General features: G+C 39.6%; 1 protein-coding gene across 14 annotated transcripts in view; it reads left to right on the forward strand.

Moving 5' to 3' along the window:
• magi1b (membrane associated guanylate kinase, WW and PDZ domain containing 1b) overlaps positions 1-27901 on the forward strand; it is a 132648-nt gene that overhangs the window by 61819 nt on the left and 42928 nt on the right. For 9 of the 14 annotated variants that reach the window (XM_054785535.1, XM_054785540.1, XM_054785537.1 and 6 more), the window contains exons 3-7: positions 19079-19198; positions 20231-20473; positions 22418-22646; positions 24642-24724; positions 25294-25329. In XM_054785535.1, the coding sequence (XP_054641510.1) occupies positions 19079-19198; positions 20231-20473; positions 22418-22646; positions 24642-24724; positions 25294-25329 (711 nt within the window). Of the gene's footprint in view, positions 1-681; positions 977-19078; positions 19199-20230; positions 20474-22417; positions 22647-24641; positions 24725-25293; positions 25330-27901 lie in introns of those variants that run through there. The other 5 variants (XM_054785536.1, XM_054785539.1, XM_054785547.1 and 2 more) reach the window with 3 other exon arrangements.

The following is a 27901-nucleotide window of genomic DNA, read 5'->3' on the forward strand; positions in this document are numbered from 1 at the left end:
CCCGGGGGTATACTGGAGCCTATCCCAGCTGACTTTGGGTTGAGAAGCAGGGTACACCCTGGACTGGTCACTAGCCAATTACAGGGCACTCTCATTCTTACCTATGGTCAGTTAAGTCTCCAATTAACCTAACATGCATGTTTTTGGAATGTGGGAGAAAACCGGAGTACCTGGAGAAAACTCATGGGGAGAACATGCAAATTCCACACATAGATGCCCAAAAGGAAATTCGAACCCAGATCTTCATGATCTCCTGAGTGCCGCATGGTGGCCTAGTGGTTAGCAAGATGCTAACCGGCTCACTGTGATATTTAGTTTTTTTTATATTTGTATTAAAAAAGTGGCCATCATAAACAAATTGTTAAAGTAATGCCCACAATTTATTTTTATCTTGAGTCTCACTAGGTTGAGGAGGTTGATGTTGTGTTATAAATTTGTATCACTTGACCTGCTGGTGAACCCATTGTTGATTATGTCTAATATAAAACCTTATCTGACTGACTGACACACATTATTTTGTGTCTGTCGTGTATGGTTTAAACTGCAGCTGTTCATTGCTGTGTACCTCTGAGACCCAAAAAGATATAATGGGGTGAATAGTCAAGAAAAGGGAAGGGTGGGACAGAAAAAGAAGAAGAGGGGAGGTGGGCGGGTGCATGTGGGTGCCTGTGAGACGGGAGACAGCGGGGCTCAGTCAGCGAGAGAGAGACAGAAAGAATCCTAGCTTTGGTGTTCGTGTGTGTGTGTGGGTATGAGAGTGCATTCTAAGCCAATGTGTGGACACTGCTTAGCTTAGCTCACTTTAGCTTAGCATCACAAAGCAGGACAGAGGACAGATGCTGGAAAAGGAGGACGGCGAGGGTGACTTTGATTCTGCACTGGTTTTTCTTCCACACCTGAATGGATTGTCTTTCCTTCTGTCTCCTGTCGACGTTCTGTGGACTGTAAGGGAAGGAGAAGAGGCTCAGTGACTGAGGTATGTTGCTTTGTGCTTCATCTGAAGAGGGGACGCTGCGATTTGATGGTTGGGGGTTGGGATGTAGAGATGGGGAGGCAGGCAGGATTGAGGATGGCTCTGCATCAGGCGGGAAGCATCAGGAACGAGCAAGCGAGGAAGACGGCGGCACATCACTGGCAGTAATGGAGGCTGATGTGTTGTGGTCAAACGGAATATGTGTGTGTGTGTGTGTGTGTCTGTCTGCCTTGGGTATGGCTGTCTTATGTGTGGACTTACACTTAGATGTCTGTGTCACTTCTAATATGTGTATGGACATTTTGTGTATTCCCAGTGGAAGTACACGTTGTGTGGTCTGTGGACATGCTTGGTATTATTGGAAGCCATTACAGCATCTGTTTGTCTGTCTGTCTGGAGCTTTTCTTTCCTTCCCCCCCTCCCATTGTAGATTTCTTTCAGTCCTTTTTCCCCCTCAATTCCTGTCTTGCCTGTATGACCTCCCCATCTCTATTCATCCATCCATCCATCCATCCATCTATCCATCCATCCCCACTCCCTCCCCACCCCTCTAAATGGATCATTTTAGAGCCTTTTTCTCTCCATTTGTTCCATGTTGCTGTAGGTAGTAGCTAGCCCACAGTGCTTTTTACTGGGTGTAATCAAAAGACAAAGGCCATGTGTGCATGTTGACGGGGGTGGGGGGGACATTTTCAGGCAGCTTTCTGGCTGATTTAGCTTTACACCGCACTACTGGCCCTTCAGGTTTTTGTTTCTCTAATCTCTCACCCTTTTCCCTTCCCCTGGCCCTGGGACCAGGCCCATGTTCCTGTAGTATCACAATCATTTAGGGGGAAAATGCAGCATAAGTCCAGAGCAAGGCCTGTTTTGAGCCCCTATTGCGTGTATCGCCTCATTAACGCGAGCCTCTTTCAGTCAGTCAGAGCAGTGAAAACACCCTCCCTCCACTCAAAACACTCCATACCAATTGAAAGTAGTCTGCACCAATCACCAAAAAGCCAAAGCCACTTTGACATTCAACATGAAGGAAGTTCTCTTGAGTGGTTTGAAAAATCAGGTGCCAGGTTTAAGGCAGCTGCAAGGTTTGATAGTCATGTTCTGTGTCCCTCACTCCCTGACCCCAAATAAAACAAGACCATGTGAAGCCTGGAAAATGTTGCATTCTGCAGCCTGTGCTTTTGGTTGGATTAACCCTTCATTGGGACAGATGGCTCCATCCCCCTGCCGAGCAAACAAACCCCAGTCAGCTTGTCATCCTGGATATGTGCGTGCATGTGCCTGACCAAAAAAAAACAAAAAAAAAAACTGGCAGACTAGCTGTGGCCAAGATGGTGGACGGATCTGTTTTGGCTTTGAAAAATGACAACAGTCTGCTAGCCTTCCTCTTGTGTTTGTGTGTTTGTCTGTACATTTGTGTGCACATTGAAAATTCTCCATGGAAGCATGCCTTAGTATCTTCCTGGAAAACGTGGAGTAGCTGGCTTGCTTTACAGTACAGCATATTTATTATGGTTATTTAGAGAATTGCTTCTGTAAAAGCTTGTGCACACCAGTTGGCCATGTGACTGTTGGCATATTTTTCAGGCAAGCCCATTTTTCAGTCTTTCAGCATTTCTCTCATCATCTCCCATGTACAGTTATAAAATTGATACATATTGAGAAATGCATAACATATTGAAGACGTTTGATTATTTTTCGTTCTGTGAGTACATTTGTTTACAGTCTATTCAGGAATTTATATGCTGATTTGCTAGCACTTTTAACAACTTGGTTGTCCATGGTAAAGTTGCTCTTATCACTTTTCATTGATGAGGTAATGTTTTAAATAGAATTTGTTAAGTTCATATGGTTGGAATCGAATGATGGACAATCCCGGAATGTTCTGAGTTTCCATGCCAGTGAAAAGAATGCTGCTACGTTGTTCCATTGCGGAGGTCCACATGGTTGTAGGTCATGGCTGATGTTTTCTTGTTGTTCTTCAGGCTGCAATGTAGTTAAAATTGGGGGGTGTACTCATACTAGGTCATTCGAACCATGCCCGACCCAAGATCACCCCTCTACTGACGTGTGCTCACACTGAGCATTCGTGCTTTGGTCTCTTTGCTTGTGCATTACTGCAATTTTCCTGACTTTGTGGATTACTTTGAGTCTTTCTTCAACTCGTTTGTTTCTATTTTGTAGTGTGGTGGCAGTCATTTAGTCTGTTTTTCACAGATTGCAACAGGGACGATCACATTAATTAAACGGCTTTATTATGTGCACGAATGTACTCGTGGGTCATGATTATTTTGAGTTTTTCTATGATTTCTATTAGGGCTGTCTTTGTAAAGATTTCCATAGCTGAAACTGATTTGTTAGATTTTGTCCAAAGTCGATTAATATTCAATTGTTTTTTGTTGTTTTTTATTTAAAGAGCAGAGCTAATGGCAATCCCAACAAATAAACAGATCTCATTTGTGACTTTTTCCTCCTCATAGAAAAAGGCTAAAACACTTGCATAAGCAAACATGGTCGGTGTGCAAGAACAGTACCTTAATTTAAAACAAAACCCGAAACCTGGTGCTGTCGGCACACATTAGAAAAGTGCACTTAAAATATGGTTTAATGGTAATGGTGTAATTTAATTTGAACATGCATACAAGTTACAATGGAATACATCACATAGTACAAGTCGCAGTTCCACATGTCCAAAAGGAGTAGGAAGAAGCAAAGCCTATTTAACCTTACCCCCCCATCCGTTTCACATCAATTGCAGTACATTTATTCACATCCTGTGTTTCATAAATGGTCTCTGTAATACATAGAAAAGTGATAAGGTAATGTAACAATGAGGTAATATAATTTCCACAATCATAATTATATATATAATAATAAATAAATAATCAATACAAATAGACAGAACAAGTTCAAGACTCTTCATGCTTGTATTTTACAAACACCAACTGCTTGCATTGTTTCTTGAAATCGCTCATCTTGGTGCTTTGTTTGAGTTCTTTACTCAATCTCGCGTTCTCGTGTACAAGTTTTTAAGTTTAGTTTTTCCCAGAGATCATATTTCTCCTCTCATGTAGAAAAGTATTGTATGACATTATTGGATAACAGGTTGTTTGCTTTACGCATCATTTTGGCTGCTTGGAAATTTACTAAATCTGCAAATTTTAATATTTGTGATTTTTAGAAATAAAACATTTGAATGTTCTGTATTTGTGGCATTATGGATTATCGTAACTGATCTTTCTTGCAATACATTTAGCGAGTGAAGATTGCTTTTATAGTTATTACTCCATATCGCTACACAATAAGTTAGATATGGTAATACCAGAGAGCAGTATGGAGTGATTTTTGGTCAAGGACTTTTAATTTGAGATTTCCAGCTCATTTTTTCATCTATTATGATCCCCAAAACTGTATTTTCGTTCACCCTTTCAATGTCCACACCATCGGTTTGTATTTGCGCATGCGTATCCTTCCTGCTATTACCTAATAGCATGATTTTAGTTTTACTTGGGTTGAAGGATAACTTATTTTTATCAAAGCATCTTATTAGTATAGTCATTTCATCAGTGACTTTTTTTGATTAGCTCTTTTCTGTTTCTCCAGAACAAAGGGCAGTAGTATCGTCTGCGAATACGACTAACTTTAAGTCTTTAATCACTTTACAAATGTCATTAATATACTAGTTGAATAGTTTTGGTCCCAGTATTGACCCCTGGGGTACTCCTCACATAATATTTAAACTTGCAGATGTGTATTCTCCTAGCTTTACTGTACATATTGCTTCCTGTTAGCTAGATAGCTTTTGACCCAATTCAAAACTAATCCTTTGCTTCCGTACCTTTCTAATTTTATAACTAGGATGTTGTGATTAATTGCATCCATGAATACTGCAGCTGCACACTTTTAGTGGTCTATAGCGGTGGTAATTTTCTCGGTAATTTCAATCAGTGCCAGGGAGGTTGAAATGTTAGCTCTCTATCCGTATTCGCTGTCCGCGAGTAATTCATTCTTGTTAATACATTTGTCCAACCCGCTATTGAATAGCTTCTCGATATTTTTAGAAAATTGTGATAGTAAAGAAACTGGTCGGTAGTTTGTAAATTGATGTTTGTCTCCATTTTTTTTTTTTTTTTTTTAATTAGAACTACTTTAGCTGTTTTGATTTTGTGGTTTGACGATCTTGTTGATAACCCTTTTTATCGTTTCCATTTAGATTCCATTACAATCAGTTGATTTTGCTTTACATTTGCTTTTTTGTCACATCAGAGAGGAACATGGAATTAGGATTCCTGTCTATAGTTTCATTCCTTTCCTCCACTGTCCAGAATTTTGGAATGCCTTCTTCCAGTTTTTGTCCAATATTTAAAAAGTAGTTATTCAGCTTTTCAACTACCTCGTTCATATCATATCGGAACAACACGGTTTGAAAAACAACAACTTGCCAAAACTCTCAATTAGCAGCCTAATTTCTTACATTAAAATTCACTGCTGGGATATGAAGTGAAGCTGGCGTCACAGCCTTAGCTGTTTTTAATTGATACACTGTTGGCTGTTGTTTTGTCATATGTAAGAAGCTGGACTTACTGGAGTTGTCTTGAACCTTTTCAAAATACTTAACACTTCGGATGATTTTTTTAGTTGCCATTATGAATTGAATTGTGCCACTGAAGTGGGTGATTTTATTAATGTGTCGTAAGTAGAGGTCTTCTGTTAATTCTATGTTAGCACAAAACAGGCTGTTTCATTAGCCTATTTATAACAAAACAAAGACATTCTTTGTAAAAATGCATGCTCAGCAGCAGCCGTAGTAACCCCCCAATGTACCCAGACTGTTACAATCTTGATCACATGACATTTTTCTATGATTCGATGGCGAGTTTGATGGGCGACTCAGACTCGAATCGTGGAATCGTCACCCATTCTAAGACAGCCCTAATTTCTACCATGAACATTGATACTGTAACTTGCGAGTCCTTGCAGTCATTCAATAACGTGGCTACGCTGTTTGTCATACATGTGCAGAGTGCTCGACTTTAGGTGTTAAGTGGGGCACGATACAAATGGCCTAGCGTGAGTGCACCCTTAATCAACAGCTCCACTGGTAGTTGTGGCCAAGTAAAGTATTCCATTGGTTGCTCTGATTAGAGAAGGATCCCTCCAATGAATGGAACCCTTGTAGCCCATCTCGGCGGAGCAGTGTCTTTAGAGCGCAAATACCAAGTCAACAAAATGTTGTACTTGTACTATGACAGACCTACTACATCTAGTTATTAGATTTAAATAATGAAATAAATTTCTCATTGGTAAGAACCCAAACGAGTTAGATGTGATAGTTGTGCTGTCTGTAGTAGGCTTTTTTCCCTAGCATTGTTGCAGGTTTGTGAGAGCTACCATCCATATCACAAAGTACTAAAAAGGCACTCATTCAAATAAGTCATGTCCTGAATGACCTGAATGCTTGCACACAAACTGATTAAGAACAGAAGTACCTATTTAGGGAACAATTACGATAATGAATCATTGCAAAATACGTTTATGGTGACCTACTTTTTAATAGTGGCGCTGTGCTCTTATTTTTTCCTTACGTTTAGGTTGTGGCATACTTTCATATCTACTATTTAAATTTGTTTTACAAATGGCAAAACCTCTGATGTTTAAAGATTATTTGTAGTTCAATCCTCCATAAAGTTGAATCTACAGAATTTCATACTAAAAGAGAACTATGTTAGTTTTGTATAAATGAAAATCCAGAGCATTCAGGCCCATTTTAAATGGCTTGTTTTTTGGATTGGTGTGTTATTTTTAGAGCCTGACAGACTCGTTAGGCAAGGTCACTTTTCTTCCTAATGTTAAAATGTTCCAGGACCTAATCTTAATTTAATGACTGCTTAAGTTTGTGCAGAGCTCAACTTCACCAATCGTTTATCTGGAAACAGAAATGACCCAGCATTGCATGTTATGAACATTTGGTGTCGTATTTATTTACCCTAGACATCTAGCACAGCCTTTGTAGTTGAGATTTTAACAAAAATATTCGCGACACCTCACACCACACCAGTATACTGTAGTGCCGTACATCACTGAAAACGCCTACGAGGGGGAAACTGAGCTTCATATATTTGGAAAGGCAGATCATGCTCAGTGTTTTTTTTTTTTTTTTTAATGTTACTCTTCTAATCTTGCAACAATCTCATAATATTACACAGGCGTACCTTGTCTCGTTAGCCTTTTAGTTGGGCTGTGACAGTGATGTTTCATATCCCCTTTACAGAAAGCCACATTTTAAGTACCTTCACCTGTGAAAACGCTACAAATTAAGAGAATTTGGTGCTTAGTGATTGCATGTATTTCAGCAAGCTTGGACATAATGACGTCATTGGCAAATTTGCATAATTGGCCATGATGTATTTGCATGTAATTGCAATGGATGCTTTAGGAGAGAGGAATAAGGTGGGAGACAAAAATGTTTAGAATTACAAATGAATTTTCTTCTGTCGCGTCATCATGTCTTTTTTTTTTTTTAACGTCACAATCAAGGCTTTTAGGTGGGGGAAAGGCCCATAGCAGCACTCGCCGCTCGTTGAAAAGAGCAGTACGTGCTAGTCTTTTCACTAGATTTGTTGCTAGTTGTTTTTTTTTTAAGAAAGTGTCTAGAGGGGTCTGGTTATCGCTAAATATGACACCAGGTGTGTATGAGGTGTTAAAAAGCAGCGTTATGATGTTGCCCGCCACCTACTGTACAGAGTTGTACGGACAAGCTACTTTCACAGACAGTCCCGTTATAAGGTCTGTATGAAATCTACAGAGCAGGTCGACAGGTACCACCAAATCTATTTGTGGCGGTCCAAATTTTATTTTTGGCGAGCTGGCAGAAAGAAAATGAATGAATGTATGGGAAACACAGTGGAACTATTTAAGGATTAAGTGACACTTTTTTGATTGCTATTGTTTCTTTTAACTTTGAGACCATATATTACATTGAACTGGACTCTTTTCATCTCTTAATTCAAAAGTAATCAGTCTCTAGAAACAATAAATGACCTTTAGAATTAAGGGATGCCATTGGCCAACATCAATAAAAACATGGCTGAAAGTGTTTTGGTGTGGAAGGAGTCGGCAGACCAGCCAACGTACGTATTTTTCATGCACAGCACTCATTGTGACCCTTGAATACGCTTGCATCCTTTGCTCCTCTCAGGTACGCATTTGTTGCATTTCACTGGTTTCAGTTTTTTTAAGAATCTATTATGCTACAGTTTCAAGTGACGCAAGAAGCAAAACAACAACAAAACAAAAAAACTAGAAAAAATGTGAATGTAACGAGAAAAAGCTGAAATGTTTATTAATAACTAATAATAACACAACACTTTGTCTTCAATTATGTATCACTTTAATTTATCCTAAAAAAGGTCATAACACACCACCACCATGACAAACTCACCCTACATCCTTTGATTTTCCAAGTAGGGGGAGTACTTTGCAAAATTTCTGCAAATTTCTTCAAGGTTAGCAGGCTTCCCTTCCAAGGCCAATGACCTTTGACTCAACAAACGTTCTTTTGGGTGAATAGATTAAATATACGCAATTATACTAGTTACACTTCTTCTACTCTACTCAAGTCTAACACCCCGCAATATATTTTGGTTTGAGACAGACAAACCCTATTTTGGGTGGAGTCATCCATGAATTTTTAAACATCTTGGGAACCCTGGGGTTATACTCAGGCCCTCCTCCGGGTTTGTTTGGCAAACACTGGAAGTCTTTTGAAAGACTAAATGTATCTTCCCTTGTTTGCTTCACAGTGTCAATGTCACACAGGACTCTAAGTTATCTGTGACAAGAGTTTATCCAGAACAAGGTGCTTGGACATGTTTTTACACCTGGTCGGTTGGATGTTAAAGGATATTGATTTTAATGTCAGCTTGCAATTTTCCTGCTCCAGCTCGTCACCGTGCAGCTGAAATTCAAGAATGTTTGGACACACTGACCTGGATTTCTATTTTCTTTTGAATTACGAACATATGGACATGTTTAACCTTTTTTCTCTGACGTCTTGCGGGTGTTTTGGCGTTCGCAAAAGGAACAGGAAGCCTGGAACTAATTTTAGAAAGGTGTACGAGTCGGGTTGCCTCGCATGTTTTGAAATTAAGAAAGAAGAACAATTCCAAAATGGATCTAACAAGGATATCAAGCAAAGCGAACGCAACGTTGTCCGAGGAGTCATGCCTAGCATTGTCCTTGAGGATGGCATTAAATGTAGGTCACAGCTAAAATGCAAGGCCATGCCTGAGGGCCCAGAGTGCTTTTTTGCTTTTGCAGGGGAGACTCAATATGAAAAATAAGCATATATGTTTTTGTTTTTAATGATTTATGCTACACATGATTATTTTTGGAAGCTGGTTGTATGCATGCATGCATGAGCAGCTGCCGTCCTTGGGCACTGTTATGTTTTTTCTTCCGAGCTTGCTACTCTAAATGTATTGTCTGTTGTTTACACAACAGTTAGCATGAATATAGTGTGCTTATTGACTTTCTTCTGTCAAGCCAAGGCAGTATTTTAAACGTCCGCATCATGCTGTTACTCCCAAGTCATCCTTTGCCTTCATAATTGGTGGGTTTCATCCTTTGCCTTCGTAATTGGTGCAAACCTTACTACTTTGAACCTGTCACACATCGACAAGGCCATACACTCTCCTAAAATAATCCACTGAGTTAAATATAGATGAGATGCTTGGATTTGTTTGCCAATGAATGCATTGCTTGAAAAAAATAAGCATTAAAGGTTTAAATACATTTTATTTCATTTGAGTATTTGAATGTTTGTGAAGTCTTAAGTGTTACTATATTGGACAACACAGGCGAACCATTAATAGAAGATACAGACAAACGTGAGCGTCTTTATCTGCCCAGAAAAGCTGTTTCATATTGTTGAGTAACTGCCTAGTAAATCTAGTGTGATGATACTTATTGATGCCGTTTGTACATCAGCAATACAAAGCATCTTGCGACCATGGTCGTTGCTTTCGTTGAGCTGAAATATAAACCTAGAAGCATCACATTTAAGTCAATTGCTCCAAACTTATGGGAAAACTGATATGTCAGCCCATAAACATGACCAAGACAAACAATTCGTCGCTTCATCGATTATTCAAGTAATCGACAACTATTTTGGTGTTCGATTAGTAATTTTTTAATTTAAAAATGTAAATCTCAAATGTGAATATTTTTTAAAAATGTCAAAGTAGATGTATTAGCTTTGTGATTTAGGCAAAACAAGATATTCACTCCCATCCGCTTTGATGTTGAAAAACAGTGATCAACATTTTTGCCTCTTTTCTGATATGTTGCGGACGAAACCGCTAACCGTTTGTGTTTGGTTCATATTGATTTGGTCTGCTTGGGGCCTAACTGATTACTCGATTAATCAACAAAAAGAATAATGGTTAGTTACAGCCGTAAAAGAAAGGGACCAGCTATGCAGCGAGAGACGGATCGGCAGACAGATATACTTTATTAATCCTGTGAGGGGAAATTAAAAGTATTGATTGTGGTTTCAGAGACATCCTGGTGGAATTGAATGCTCTTTGTTTCAGTGAGTTGAGAATGGCATTTTGATTTGACTGTGGAGTGAACATGCTCATCACGAGACACTGTCATCATACTTATGACATGGTATGGTATGGTTTACTTGTGCTGCAATTAGTTTTTTGGGCTTACAGTAGAACATAATCGATATATACAATGAAGACATACACTTAGACTATTATTCTTAGCAGTAAATAAAGCCATATGGTATGGCTAGAATCGGATGTAATCATAACTTAAACGTCTAGTTGTTGTGAGTCAGTCAGGGTTTCTTCAACATTGAGCATTGAAGGCCTGAACAGTTAACTTTTGCAGACTGGGATGGTTGTCCTTCTTCTAATTGGCTATTGGAGGTTTTACAGTAGATGGACACACTTCTCAACCTCCTTCTGTAAATCTGTGCCAGAGAAGTGGAGCGATGAGTCCGGAACGCTGGACGAGCTCTTTACTCACCAGGGTACAGGAAGATGCAGGGGCGTTTGCCCAACGTGTCTACATAGGGAACTTGGAGAAAGGCATTAGACCCTGTCCCTCACAGCAGTTTGTCACAGTGCTCCAAGAGGTTGGGGTGTTCTTCGTCACCATTCATTTTCCTTTCTTAATGGGCAGAGTTTCTAACCACAACAAAAGAAAGGAGGGTGTCCAGTTTGATGGTATTTTCACCGGTCTGTGAGCCAGGAGTTACTCCTGCACACAGTGTTTGTGATGCCTGTCCCAGAGTACATTCTTATTTATACTTTCCATTTTAACTCTCAGATTTGTATAGCGTCCGTTTTTTCCTTACATAAAGTATGCACTGTACATACTTGTTTTTCCCATGCATCATACTGAGGTGTTTCAATAGTACAGTTCTGCACCACTGCAAAATACAACCACAATAGTAAACGTATTGTTAAATTGAAACCTCTCAATCACAGTGTCAGTGAATGCTGAGCTTTAACTTTTGCAGGTGGTCATAAAGATGCTGAAATGTAATAGAGAGGAAATCCTGCTTGTAGAAACGTCAAAACCTTGTATCCCTGTTCATATATTCAGTAAAGAAATGCTAGCCAAAGAAACAAAGGTATCAGTACTGAAACAATTCTTAGAATTATTGGTCTGACGAAATATCGATATATTGAACTATCGCAATGTTTTACTTCACAATGGATTATTGATACGCTCTTGCCGTGTATCGATGTTTAAAAATGATTAACTCATCCAATACCAAACATGTATTTATACGTTTTGATAAACCCACGCGCCCGATCCCAAAGATGTATTTTAGACGTTTTTTTGCGCAAGAGGCAAAAAGAGGTGATGCTGCATTGTTAAGCCAAAAACGGTGCATTTGATAAGCGCTCGGAATGGATCGATGAACGGAGGAAGTGGAAGAGCATGGAGGAATGTAGCGTGCAAAAGGTTACGCAATGTAGGGAAATTTTAATCCATGCACACACACACACACACACACACACACACACACACACACACACACACACACACACACACACACACACGTACGCACTCGCACATGAGTGCAACCAGTTTAGTTCCAAATTTGAAAATTGTAAATAAATCATGTTATATTTGTAAATAAATTATTTGGATGTACAACAACCTTTTTGTATTGTTTATGGTGTGGTATAGTTGTTTAGATATTTGAGCTGTCACAAAAGCAAACAATTTGTGTCAAAGTGAAAGTTAAGCTTGAAATGTATCTTTTCAAAAAAAGCTGTTTTTCTCTCTTCTTGTCAGGAACGGATATTTTCCTGAAACTTACCTCTGTTCTATTGTTGATTACTAAAGAACAGAAAAAGCTAGATGCAAACTTTTTTTTTTGTTTTTCTGATGAAAGATGAGTCTAATCTTTATTTTGGTTGGTTCCATGTTGGAACATAACATTATATACATAATATTCTCTGTGCCTCAGTCAAAATCATCATGTTAAATGGTCGGTACTGAAGGGCTTGTCTTCTGAAAAATGGCTGGAATTGAATGAGTTCAGATGATGCAGATGCACACTTTTTTTTGTTTGTAGATGTTTTTGTACAAAATGTAAGCTGTAGATAGCAACATTTTGTTAATGTTCTGGCAAAACAATCTTATTAAGTAAGTTTTCTTCAGCTATGAAAATAAAGGTTACAAAAAGGAGTAGCTCTCTGCCGTTCTTATTTTGTAAAAGTAGCTCTCATGAGGAAAAAATAGGGTTCAATATTAGTAAATGGAATATTTTCGTAGTTGGAGCACATAAAACCTTTTTATGACCTTCAGAATATATATATATATATATATATATATATATATATATATATATATATATATATATATATATATATATATTTTTTTTTTACCGTACCTTGTTGTCTGTCTTTCATGGTATTAAACTTTCTGAATCAGAACAGCAGTAGATTTTGTTACTATTGTATCTCAGAGATTTTTATTTTTACTAATTGTCAGTGCTTCATTCGCCTGAGCGTGCTGTGCCCATCAGTGGAAGTGATACCATCCCATATATGGTATGCATTATTGTGCAACCGAAGAATACTTATGCAAATAATCTCCTTCTGCTGTTGAGCTGCAAGTAATTGAGCTATTCTTTTACAGTGGAATTGATGTACATCACAATCACATGTAATATTGCACTGTAATAGATGATTTATTATTGAGCTTGGCAGTGGTATTTAAAACAACGTGACAATTAGTAATAGCCACCCAAGTAAAATGGTTTCAGCTGATAAAAGCGTCTATAATACTATAAATTCAATTTTTCACATTTTAATGCCATTAGTGCTTTACAGAGATACAAGTTGTCCACAAAGGTTGTCTTTCGGGATGAAAGGAACTGTGAACAGTCCATTAAGTCCTAGCTGAGTCTGAAAGGCCTTGAATGAGAGGTCAGTGAGTTTCCAAGCTTTCCCTCCTGTCGATGGATGTTACCAACCAGATGCACGAGGGCAGATAGATAGGTAGATACAGTAGGTGGTGAGAAAGATGACAAAGGTCTTTGATAATGCATGAGGTTTTGTGGCTGTGTGTCGTATCAGGAGGCCTTACTCGTATTTTATTTTCACATGAAATGTTGAAGTATACAACATTCCAGTTCCTTCAGTTCAATGAAAAGCTACTCAAAAAGTGAACTTTGCAAGATGTTTGATGCCTTGAGCGTCTCAGATGCCGCTAGAGGTCAGTCTCCTGAGTCCTGTTTAGATCCTCCAGGGTTACCCTTGCCATGGTGTGCCCATTAAAAGTCAAGTCTTATCATACAGTGTACGTTTTTAAAATCACATTTAAACACTTTTTTTATGTGGTGTATTTTGTTCGCTCACTTGTTGCTACTTTCACAAGTCATCGACCAGTCTCAACTTGACATTATTGGGTGGAAAAAAAAATATTAGCAAAGTAGTATTGAGGCCTAGCTAATGAAAGCACTGAATATCAGTCTGTTTTTAAAAGAAAATTTCATTTGAGAGTTTTCGGTCAAAGTGCATGTATGTAATGTTGATATTTACAATTATATTAGTTTAGTCTTCTTCTTAGTTAGACTTGTATTCAAATGTTTGTTCAAACTGTATACTGTGATATGGTAGAACACTGCAATATCCATCCATCCATCCATTTTCTATACCGCTTCTCCTCATTAGGGTCGCGGGGGTATGCTGGGAACACTGCAATATGCTAAATGTGATCACGCTTCATGAGGAGGCGACTGCCATAGTAACCAAAGTTTAGTGAAAGATGCATGTGCGTGATGATAGACAATCATAGGACGGCAAGTTTGCATGCAGTTACACGCATACACTTGTTTATTGTGGGCAGCTTGTGTGCATGTGGTTAGCGTGCATGCCTAAGAGGAAGAAGGTTTATATTTGGATAGTTTAAACCTTTCTGTATGACGCTTGCATGGGTTTTCTTGTCTATATGTGTCAGACAAGTATTTGACTGGGATTGGAAGGAAACCGGAGTACCCGGAGAAAACTCGGGGAGAACATGCAAACTCCACTCAGAGATGCCCAACGGAGATTCGAACCCAGACCGTGTGGCTGTCAAGGATGTTCCCACCTTCCGAAAACATGCATGTTAGGTTAATTGGCGACTGTAAATTGTCCATAGGTATGAATGTGAGTGTGAATGGTTGTTGTTCTTGTTGTTGTGCCCTGCGATTGGCTGGCGACCAGTCCGGGTTGTACCCTTGTGAGGATAAGCAGCATAAAAAAATGGATGGATGGATGGATGCTACTTTTGTTACCGTTGTCCCATTTGTACTGTACACTGCCTCCATAGCTAACTAATAGGCATCACTTTCAGTTACAGCTTTCCATCGCAGTTTGCATAGAGTGTTGAGGTGCTAGACGTTGTTGTCACTTTATTCCTAGCCGAATGTGTTTTTTTCCTGAAATGTTTCTTTTTCTGACACTTAACAGCCACAAGAGTTTATTTTGGCAGATCAAGGTCCATCTCAGCAGGAGTCCCTCTGTGCCCGGCCCTCGTGACTCCCAACCTGTCTTTCCCCTAAACTCTATTTAACAGCTTGGTCAATGGAGCTTTTGTGGGGGATGTTGAATTAATTAAGAGTCTATAGAGATGACATTGTCTACGCTTCTGGTTTTAAGCCAAGGTTCCACTTTTTTATCTCATTTGAAACACTGGTCACAATTCCACTTCCTGTTAAGCGCCCGGCATTGAACTACTGGCCATTTTTTAAAAGTTTTCTCACGACCAATGTAGATTTTGTGAGAAATAATATATTAACCCTTGTGATTTTTCCCTAGCAGACCCTCTGTATGCTCCCTCACAGTTTGAAGAGAACTTGCCGCAGTGGCCCTTACCAAATATACTATATAACAAGGAATCTATAATTGTGACTGTGCGGCGAGAGAACTGCTGCAAGTGAAGGATTCAGCAAGCTTCTGCATGTGCTGCACGCTTCAGTCTAATGTAGAGTTTACGTCCACACATCTGTGATTAATCACTTGTGTCACTGAACATGGTTGCAGTGGGAGCCTCTCCCACAATCTTCACACATCTATTTTTACCAGCTTATTACCAACACACTTGTAACAGTGGTTGTGAGATGGGGGTGACAGGGGGCGTGACAGGCAGGGGGGCACTATACTATATACTGCTCTATATTACTATACTGGAGCTGCAACAATTCATCAATAAATCAATAATTAATTACCCAGTTAATCGTTTTTTGAATAAAACATGAAAATATCCTCCGATTTCAGCCTCTCAAATGTGAATATTTTTTAATTTCTTTAGTCATACGTGAAAGCAGACCTATCATCTTTATGTTTTAGGCAAAACAAGATATTCAAACACATCAGCTTTGACTTTGGAAAACAGTGATTGACATGTTTTTTAATTCTTTTCTGATATGCTGTGGACAAAACCACTAACGGTTTGTGTTTGGTTAATATTGACTTGGGCCATCTCGGGCAGGGGGCGGCAACCGTTACCATCAAAAGAGACGTTTTGCCTCCTCTTCCAGTAAAGAAAAATAGTCTGGAGCCGTAAAACATTACATGTTACGTTACGTTTTCATATTTTTAAAATTGTACCTGTTTCACAACAGAATTCAACTAGCAGAAGTACAGAGTGCATATGTAGGACTAGTTTGAAATAATTTGAACACTGAACTATGTCGGCCTTTTTGAGTCGTTCCCACATTTGTGTAAAATTAAAACAAGACGTAGCCGACTTTAACATAGAAAAGCCCACCAGAGTTCAGATATCTGTATGTTAGTGTGTCTACTCAATATTGTTTACATCACTTGACTCATCACAGGCAACTTAATATGCTTGCGCTGAATTAAAGTCAGACTCTAAATCAGGGGCGCTAAATATACGTATTTACTATATATATTTTAAAAAATGTGATTACGTATTTGTGTACGTAATACGTGTACTGTACTATCTGAGGTGCACACACTTTTTCAGCATGCAAGTTACAAGTCAAAATGATCTACCTCTTTCTATAAAACATATAACACAAGAGCAAGAGCGAATCAGGAGGGGAGCTTACTGTCAGCCAACTGATGTCATATGATATCTACAAAGTGACGTTTACGCGATCAACCCAAACTACCTTGGCAATCTACCGGTAGCTCGCGATAGACATAATGGGTACCTGTTCTCAATTGTCCTTAGATGTGATTGTGATTGTGAATGGTTGTTCGTCTATACTGTATGTGCTCTGCGAATGGCTGGCGGCCAGTCCAGAGTGTACTCTGCCTCTTGCCCGAAGAGGCTGGGTTAGGCTCCAGCATACCCATGACCCTAGTGAGGACAAGCGGTATTAAAAAAAAAAGATGAATTAATGCCACTAATTTGCCTATAGGTGATGTTTGCTGCCATTCTATTGCTCCTGTCCTTGACTGTCTTTGGAGAAAGAGGCATTTATTTAATTCTCTGAATAATTTCCTGTATATTTTTGAATTTGGAGAATTGATGCTCTGATATTTTTATGAATATATATGATATTTATATGAACAATTCTTTGATGCAGTCTCCATGTGTGAACGGCTTCCTCCTCCTTACGATCTCGTGTGCAGCCTCAACACTAGCAGCTTTAGTTGAGCTTGGAGCGTTCACCCACTTCTTGAAAGCATGTTTGTTCTGCTCAACCTTACATAGTAGTTTTGAAATTGCTCCCTTACACCCATCTGCAGTTGGGTACGTTTCAGAAAAAGCTAAGTGCTTGTTTTGAAAATGTCTTTCAACGTTACATTTTTTGTTGTTTGCTAATTTGTTGCCACGTCAAGACCACTGGTAAGCCCGTGTCATTGGCAGCGAAGGCAAAGGAATATGTCCATTCAGAATGAAACCCTATTTTCTCCAGAGATGTATTCATTATGGATAGCTTACCGGTTAACACACTCACCAAGACGTCTTTTTTGTTTCTCGCTGGTCTCACTGCACATGATCCCTCTCCCCCTTCCTTTGCTCATCCAATATCTCACAGCAGATTGTTTGCGCAGCATTTGGCAAAATGTCTTCCTCTGAATCCGTGAAGTCCCACACGAATGTCACCATGTTTTTTTTTCCAAATAAGCTTGGCGGAAGTTACGACAGGCCGTTTGCAGCACGTCACAGAAAAGAAGAGCTTGATTTGCTCACACTAACCCACCTGCAGCACAGTAAGGGTAATCTCGCCTCACCTCTCACCTCATTGGGGCTTTTTTGTTTTAATCGTTTGTCTGAGCTATTTTTTAATAATACCTCATATCGGCCCCTATATTTTATAACAATCCAAAAGTCAAACCAACAGCATGCTCACTCAATGGTGACCACATTCATGATGTGGCATTGAATTAATGTGATACCTCCTCTTGCAAGTAATTAACGAGAGCCGCCTTACACAATAGAAATAACCAGAACGACTCCACATAAGCCTGCAAATAACCCACAGAATCCACAGTGTGAGCGCAGGCCAGTGTGGGCCAGGAGAGGAAGGGAGAAGTCCCAAGTCCAGCAGGCACGGTACGAATGACCGAGTGTGAGCAGGTCCCTATTGGCACGGTTGTTCAAGTGTTTACTACTGACACCACGCAGGCCAGTTGTCAGGAGTCGTTAAAGGTGAATGACAAACTGCACACGCACCGCGGGACATATGGCAACGTCCCATGAAGGTGCTACGTTGATACTTCACACTCTACATTGGTGTAAAAATAATATAAACAGACACTGCGCAACACTGCTGTAATGCACAAATATGCTCCTCCGGCACTTAATTTATATACACTTACCAGTCAAATGTTTTCAAACACCCCCGTTATTTATTGGAATTCAAGTCTTTCAAGTCCAGTCAGTAGCTTGAAATGGTACAAAGATAAGTGGTGATGTGCCAAAGGTTAAAAAAAAAAAAAAAAGGTAAGGTTACCTAAAACTGAAAAATAGTGTGTGTTTCAGAATTATACAAAAAGGCCTGTTTCGGGGATCACAAAATGGGTCAACAATTTAAAGCTGTTCTGCAGAAATGGAGGTTGATCAAGCCTTGGCATTTGGTGCAACTAATTCCTACATGTGTTCCACGTTCTGGAGTACTTACTACCTCCTCTGTCTGCATAAAAACAGTGTTCGGAACACACTGTGGTACTATACCCTCGTCAACATCATTTTAACAGCATCGTACTGGAGAAAGTCATTTGTTTTGCTACAAAAATGGCACGAAAAAAGGGAATTAACAATGGAAGCGAGACAGACCATCTTAACATTTAAAAATGTAGGTTTTTCCGCCAGAGAGATTGGAGTGTTCTGAAACTTTTGACCGGTAGTGTAGTCTGAGCCGTTACTACAACTTCCACAGTCTTAATCTAACATTCTGCTCTGATAAACTGGCGAGGTGTAATATTCGTGGTCTGAAATAACAATGGCCCGTTAAACAATGAATTATCTGTCTCTTCCGCTCTCTCTGTAAATAAACTACAGTATATACTGTAGCTCTGGTCTTTAAATGACACCTCCTCTATTTCTTCTTTCTTTTATAGTTTTTATTTTTTTATTGTGTGCTTACTCTGTTATTTCTGTTTGAATACCCAGGTACAACCCGACCCCCTCGTGAAGGAGAAGTCCCTGGTGTGGATTACAACTTCCTCACAGTTGAGGAGTTCCTGGAGTTAGAGAAGAGTGGAACCCTGTTGGAAATAGGAACATATGAAGGTACATTTTAAAATGAGCCATTTTGATTTGGTGTAAGTTTTTCGAGAGGAAACTTGAGGCACATTTACATTTACATTGTACGGTTGAGTTCAGTTCTCCATGTTGGAATGATAAACCGTGATCTGGCTCACGTAGCAAAATTCTTAAAAAAAAAAAAAAACAACAACCCGATATTCAAAGTGCTGACGTAATAGCACACCTCTTCTAATACCGGTTTACGATATTAAATCATTGTGCTGGCATTAATACGCTCCAAGTCGCCATTATTTTAGACGCCATGATTCTCTTTAATTTTGTTTTTTTGCACCGTTTTATTTTAAAACGATAACACCAATACCAAACAAGGCATGCAAAATATATGTTAAACCTTTATTACGACACTTTAATTTTTCCTGTGTGTTGCAACTGGCTACACTAAAAGGATGTTGTGTGGTGAAAAACAGTGTGCAAAAAGAGTGGACTACATTTGAATACATTTGCACTGATAATTTACTGTGAAATCAGAATAATTCATATTTGATGGCCAATTTAGCCGTCCGAGTTTGACCTATCAAGCAAACTCGCAACAGTAAACCTTTATCATCAGTTTGCAGCTCAAACTGTTACGTTCATTAGCCAAGGGATCGCTTGGTTTATTTAATTAAAGGGTACATCACGATTGATATATTAGTAGTTAAAGCTGGCATGCATATTCGTACAGTTTGCATCTTCGCCAGTGCCATTACATTTTGACAGTGAACTTTTAAAGATACAGTACAGGGTTTTCAGGGTATCAGAATGTAATATAATTACAATCTAACAGAACTGGTAAAACACACACCCAAACACTGTTTTCTCTTTTGTTTTGTTTCACATCATGCACTGAAGCAGGTCAGATCAGACCGCTTGAAGACTCTCTATTTGCATACAAAGGCAAATCTCAAAACACCCAAAAAAAACCCTTGACCCCTCCTCTCTAGTCCTTTTACTAAAATGCCCTTCTTTTTCTTTTTTTCAAAATCCCGCCTCCCTGCCTTCTTGTTCATTGCCTAGGAAACTATTATGGGACACCCAAGCCGCCGGTGCAGCCCCCCGGTGGGAAAGTGATTAGCAATAGCAGCAGCGGCGGTGATGCCCCACGGTCAGACGGGTTCGGTGGTAGCCTGCCAGGCTCGCAAGACTCCACGCCCCGACGCACCAAGTCCTACAATGACATGCACAATGCTGGAATAGTGCCTGGAGAACTGCAGCAGGAGGACGACGAGGACCTCCCTGATATGAACAGTAACTATACAGGTATGTATGGCAGCACTGTCAAATATGAATGTGAGCAGAGTCATCCAGCAGTCATCATTAGAGTTTGACTCTGTGAATATGCATACAAATTTATTTCAGATTTCCTAAATTTGAATGAAGTTTGAATGGCAGTCAGAGCAACACCCTGCACAGTTAGCTTCTTTAAACATCCAGAAACACTTGATGAAGTACGAGCTCTACTGATTGTACAGTTACGATACAAACACATACAGTACTTAACTTGATGCTAAGATCTTCTAGGTCAGGGGTTCTCAAACGTTTTGGGACCACGGATCCCTTACAGGAGGAAAAAATTTCCAAAGACCCCCTTATAATCCAGACCCATTTCATACAAGTTAACATAAATTAACATTTTTGAGTAACAAAGTTTACAGGAAACAGTAACAAGACCAGAAAGTCGAAATGGACCCACTTTTTTTTTTAAACTATGCTTGTCAAAAATAACGTGTTCACGGTAGTTACGAATTTATTTCCTTAATTACGCTAAAATTTGAAAATCGGAATTAACGCATGCGCATGGTAGCAAGCCACACCTCTCTATTAAGATGGCAGACGGAGGCGCATTGTAGCCTCCCCACCGAATCAGACAGTCTTGATGCTTCACAACGCATCAACAGCAATGCAATTCCAACACCTTATATGTATCTGCAACTCACAAACACGTCTCGAGTCCGTTCCTCCTCAGAATGACACCTCCTCATTGCCACTAGACGTGATTCAAATGTGAGTGTGTGTGTGTGTGTGTGTGTGTGTGTGTGTATATATATGCATGCCACTCTTCTTCAACAGCAAACCTAAGAAGATGCCATAGTCATGCCATTTAATGTAGACTGTAACACTAGAATGTGATTAATCTTCACACAGTTCTGTTTAGGAGGAATCAGCAGGGGAATTTGAGTGGTTCTGGGTAAAGTGGGAGGTGATCATAGAAAAGTGGCAAGAAATGAAAGAGAAAGAGGGAGTGGTTGGAATGGCGTCGGGGAGGGGAGTGGGGGACCAGTCTGAAATCCAACAAAGAGAAAGAAGCAACAAGGGAGGATAAGCTCAAAGAAAAGTGGTGGGAGAGCATTTTGGTGAAGAGGTAAAAGCTTCTCTCACTGGTGAGTAAGACAATTTATGGTTTGACTTCTGTCTACATCATCTTCACAAAAATATGAAACACTGCCATCTGGCTGCAAGCAGCGGAGTGAATGACACACATACACTTCCATATTTAAGTCTTTAATGATGTCATCACTACTTGCTGAGAGCATTGATTTGCTCAGTGCGTTTTAAAGCTGGACATATTTATACTATTTCATCTAATTAGCGTCAGTAGGTCAAATGGGCTCCGTCAGAAAGTTGACCCGGGCTTAAGCTGTTTTTACAATGTGTTCTCTGGAGGTGCTACCCAAAGTTGTTTATTTGCCGTCTGTGCCTGCGTGTGTTGCGAAGGTTCCAGTCAAGTGTGAGAACGAGATAACAGGAAGCAAGGTGATAGCACTCCATGGGCCCTGCTGCAAGGTGTGAACTGCCCACTCAGCAGTCTTAATTTAAGTGAATGGCAGCGTGGCTATGGCAAGCTGTTGTCGGCTCAAAGAGCCCTAAAGTCAGCAAATTGATTTGATTTGCAGTGTTACAAATTGTAAAGCCTGCTGCTGTAGGATTGTTGACCTGTATCATGAGAATTGTGTGTACATTGTGAAATTAAATTTTCCAGTCTACCACTATAGCAACCTCATTTACAGTATAACCTGACCTGTCATAGTTTCCTCGTCAACACAGATTACAATAACTCAGAGAGGTAATGGAAACACACTCTCTCAAAGGTCTCCCTTTTTGGTGCACTCATTGCCTCAGCAGCCAATTTTGTGCCCAACATTGTCAGCGACCTGCTGATAGCAAGTATGCATTAAAAGTACACACTATTTGTCTTGACTCTAGCAGGAGAATCAAGCGAACTAGACGAGATTCATCGCTCGGTGAGACCCTTCGGCACCCGCCAGAGTGACCCACCCTACCTTGGGACGACCCCCTCACCACCGGCCACCACGGAGAGCACTCAGCAGACTCACCCTCACCTGAGCCATCCTCCCCTGGAGGACCCTCTGGGACCTCTACCTGACAACTGGGAGATGGCCTACACCGAGAACGGGGAGGTCTATTTTATAGAGTAAGAACACTTTTACATATACAGTATAGTATATATATATATATATATATATATATATATACACACACACACACACACACACACACACACACACACAATAAAAATATGCTTGACTCCTCTGGTAGGGAAATGCTGGTTACACAGTTCTTTCATTAAAAGAACTGTATGCGACGTATTCCTTCGTCTGCATAGGCGGCAACATTGAAATGTACTGCTAGCATTCCATACCGCCTGTTCCTGCTTTGAGTACGCAGACGTAACACACGGCATGAGAGTGTTTTACCACTTCAGTCTCTCATCTACACGAAAATGGCCTTCTGGATGCCCTGGAATGGTATTTTTTGAAAACGACTTCCAGAGTGAGGAAAATCTGTGTAGACAGCCGACACGAAAACAATGATGTCACCGACCCACTGCCACCCCGTCGCCGTCATGTGACCAGAAGTGAGCTTTGACGACAAGCCAACGTAATATCTGAATATTTCGACTGACATGACTCACCCCAGTCCACATTCTCCAGATATTTAGTGGTTTTATACTCCATAATGACTCGCAGAAGTAATTCCAATTCTCGTGAGCCTTGGAAAGCGGAAGATGATGGACTTACGTGCATGTGTTCTTTCTTCTTCTATGGTTTGGTGTGTCACATGGTTCCGTCTGCGTGTCTGTTCACAGCGCCACACGTACGTGTGCCTTGTGTATTACATCATTTTCACTCAGTTATCTGTTCTTCTCTGGATGCAACTATTTACTAAGCGTCCCCGTGTGGACAGGGCTTCAGTCGTGCTATGTATGTTTGTCAGCTAATGATAGCAATTTGGCAAAGTTTCATGAATGTACAGCCTGCCTTTAAATTGTTGATGCCTACTAAATTGTTGATGATTTCTTTGAGACTGCTTTTGTGCATGTATGTGCCACGGACATGTACGTGAATACCTACGTGAACGCCAGTTATTTTACTCGGGCCGAAAGAAACTTTACAAGTTTTCTGCAGTTTCATTTGTAATTGTGAAAAATATTATGTACAAGCTGTTCTTTTAAACGACCATTGATAACATGCTACACAGTTGCATGCAGTCCCTTAAAGGTAACCTCAGGCTTCTTACTAATTACTTGCAATTTTGCAGGTCAAACAAGAATAATAGACAGTGATGCTTTAGCCAAGCACATTTTTATGTAGTGCAGGACCTTGGTTCTTGGTCTGTGCACAAGTTCTTAAGTCGAGTTTCAGTGTAAGTACTAACTTATACCGAAATCATACCTAAATTAACACGTGAAGGACATATAAAATGAAGTAATAATAAAATGAAACCGTAATACAGTAATAATTACGTTTATCCCTGTGGCACACTGAAAGGAGTGTCATGGTATTGGGAGGAGTAAGTCTCAGGAATGAGACCACTGCGTTGCTTTGGTTATCACTGTCGATTTCATGGGAACCGATCCTTTCACATGTTCAGTAATAATATCTTTGTCCTTGATGATCGTAGCATTTAAGCGACTTGGACCGGGCATGTAGTCAGTTGGTTGGCATTTCTTCCTTTTCGGAGCACGTTACGATATCTAATTTCACTTCACTTTTCACTTTCCTTTTCTGGGAGGCAGTACATTCAGAAGATTGTGCCTCACCCTTGGGAGACACAATGATGGGAAAAAGTGACCTAAAAAGAACAAAAGTGACGTTGTCATTTGTCAGTGTAGCTAGCAGTGTGCGACTACATAGTCTTCCGCCTACGTATTCTTCAGCCATGCGCACGTAACTAGTTCTCTTTTTCTTTTAATACAGTATTAATAATTTATAGGAGCACGTACGTAACCACAAAACGTCATACTGTAACACGAAATGTCCTAACACGAGGACAGCCTCGTGCATTTGCCTCAAAAAGCAGTCTCATGTCAGATGGCTACATGTAATGTAAATGTAAAGCATAAAAAAAAAGATACATACGACAAACAAAATCTTGAGGTAATTTTATCTGTTTGCATTTTTTTCAGCCACAATACAAAGACCACCTCTTGGATAGACCCTCGGTGCCTGGACAAACCTCAGAAACCCCTGGAAGAATGTGAAGATGACGGTATAAATCTCGCTCCCTCTCTCTCTGTGTGTTTGTGTGTTCATAGGTGTGTGTCATTTCCTACTCAAGTCCGTGTTGGACTAGGAATATAGAGTGGGGCTTCATTCCAGTGTTAGAGCAGCAGTTGCCAGTGAAACGCTTTCGATTTTAATGTATTTGTGCCAAGAAAAAAATTGTGCACAATCCCCAGGTGGCACTGTTTATGTATTGGAATTTTTTCATGCAATTCTGAAGTGATGCTTTCCTTAACCTACACAGCTCTCATATATTCAGCACATACCACACAGTCCATATTTGTTCAGGGTGTTTGTACAACATAGACAGGTCCCACGATACTGTGTAATTTATGCATTTGGTTTCCTCTAGTAAAGTACACGGTTGAATGGTAATGCATGTTTAGTAGGTAGATTGTACTGTATATGGATTCTTATTCGTTGCTTGCTTTGATTATCTCTTGCCATCTAGTGGCAGGATTGAGTCATTGCATCTGACTAATGCGCTTCTCCCCGTCTGTCTTCCTTTCTCCTTCATTTGACCCTTTGGTGCTGTGTTGTCCACCTGCTGAGCAGAAGGGGTTCATACAGAGGAGATGGACAATGACCTTGGTGGGTACAATTCCCCTCACTGACATTTATGTCAATCCGTATTCTCAGTTTCAGGAGAACGCCAATGGTAGCTTGGTTGTGTGCGTCTTTAATTCATGGTGGCAAAACAAACAAAAGGATTCACCTGAATTCAAAAGGTCCCTTAGAGGCATACAGACCAAATTTCCATCCTTATTAGATGATTTTTTTTTCAGTGATCTAAGGTAACAAATAAACCCACTGTTTATCATATGAGCCTTTTACAACACTCCTTTTTGCACGCCATTTGTTTGGAAATGTAATTGTTCATTCCCATCAAGTTAATCATGGTGTAGTCTAGTCCATTAAATACGTACTCTACAATAAGCGTTATTCAACCACTTGCATTTATTCATAACATAACACTGCTATTTGCAGTGGCTCATCCACAATTATGAAAAGTTGGTGAGAGACGCTCATGCCAGTGACACATGCAGTCCAACCTCGGTTTTCATCGTTAATTCATTCCAAAAGGTCAAATGAAAACTGAAATGTACGAAAACCTAATCAATTTTTCTCAATCCAATTAATCAGTCAACATGTGTTAAACAAAAATAATTACATTTTTACATGCAAAATACATGTAAATGTGAAATGCATAAAAAGGATGTATGGAACAGATAACTTTTACCACTTTTACTCACATTTACCTTCATTGAAGACTGTTGTTGGTGAACAACAGTCTTTAAAGAACTTGACGGAGTGACTTTAAGAGCTGTATACTTGCTCACTTGAACTTTCTAGTAGACTGCAGGTGTAAACTGCAATCATCATTTCACACTATCACTGTTATTTGTCTCCCTTAAAGCTGTTCCCTCTACAACCTGTGTTACCTTTACATTCCAATCCTTTTGTAACAGGTGCTACCTTTGTACTTTTCTACCACTTCATTCTTGAATTCAGCAGTGTTTCTCAACTTTATCAAAGTTATAATAGTTGCAACTTTTTTCACGGCCGTATTTAATTTAAAAGAAAAAAAAAGTAGAGATTTGTCTAATACTCAGAAATATGCAGCACTCTTGGATGCCTTATGTGCCTTATTAGAGGAAGGAAGGAGAAAGATATGAGTTGTTCATTGTTCTGTGTTGTCACACAAAATAAAGCTGATCAAATGGTTCCATAGCCGGAATGTGTACATACTGTAGTGTCCCAACTCTAAAAGAACCACAAGCCACTCTTCACAGAGACTGAGTCACTGTCTGAATGCTTTGTTTGGGCCGTCTAATTTGTTAGGCGCACTGTTTGCCCGTCCGATAACTGAGATATATTTTTAGTAGGTGCTGTCAAAAATACAGCGTTAACGGCGGTAACTAATTTAATTAATTAAATTAACATATACGCATCATTGCAAATCACGCCTCTCTGTTATGACGACAGACAGAGGCACAGTGTAGCATCCCCACAGAGTTCCACAGAGCCTGACGCTCTTTTATAACTTTATTCTGACCTGAACACATCAACAGCAGTGCAATTCCAACACCATATATGTATCTCCCACTCACAAACACATCCCTAGTCCCTTCGTCATCGGAAGGACACTACCTCATTGACACCGGAAGACCGCGAGATGCATTCATGGACACTCCGAAGTGTATGTGTGGTCTAAATAAACAGAAATACATAAGTGGATATTCTTGTCACTCACTTTGTAACTCTTAATGGCGAAGTACAATTTTCTTCATTTAAGTATGCTCGGAAATCCCAGAAAATACATCTACACTCAAAATGTGTGAAATCAGCTTAAATTACATGGTGTCTTTGAACGCAACCCCTCATTGCTCATAATAGCACTGTTAAAGTGTGATTCACATGTTCTGCTACTATTAAAGAAACTAATGTTGGGTAAATAGATTTATTGCGTTATGTTGTGAAATGTGCTATCTTTTAGCTTGACTTAAATTTTCCAGTTAATTTAGAGCTGTTATACTACATAAAATATATACATATACTGTGTATATAATCCTGTCATTTATCCTTGTTCAATAATATACCTTAAAATTGGGCTTAGTTCAGACATAGTTGCAAATGGTGAGTAATCATGATTGTTTGGGAAAACTGTTTTTAATTTTCAAGATTCAAGAGAGTTTTATTGTCATGTGCATGGTAAAACAGCAGTTATACCATGCAATGAAAATCTTATTCTGTTCATTCTCCCAAGGAAAAGAAAGAAAAACACAAGAAAGAATAAGAACATAAGAAACATAAACACATATACATAAATACCAAGAAATTAAGCAACAACAACAGAAGAGACATTAATGCAAGTAAATATACAAATAAATAAATAAATAAATAAGTGCTATGAGTGTGTGTTGCGTGTGGCGTGTCTGAGTGCTTCATTGAGAAGCCTGATGGCCTGTGGGTAAAAGCTGTTTGCCAGCCTTGTGGTCCTGGACTTCAAACTCCTGTAGCGTCTGCCTGATGGCAGGAGTGTGAATAATGAGTGTTGTGGATGTGTGCTGTCCTTGATGAGGTTGTGTGTTCTGCGTAGGACTCTAGATGTATAAATGTCTTGCAGTGAGGGGAGGGCTGCCCCAACAATGTTCTGTGAGGT

Source organism: Dunckerocampus dactyliophorus, chromosome 8 (assembly GCF_027744805.1).
Source record: "Dunckerocampus dactyliophorus isolate RoL2022-P2 chromosome 8, RoL_Ddac_1.1, whole genome shotgun sequence".
NCBI classification, from domain to species: Eukaryota; Metazoa; Chordata; class Actinopteri; order Syngnathiformes; family Syngnathidae; genus Dunckerocampus; species Dunckerocampus dactyliophorus.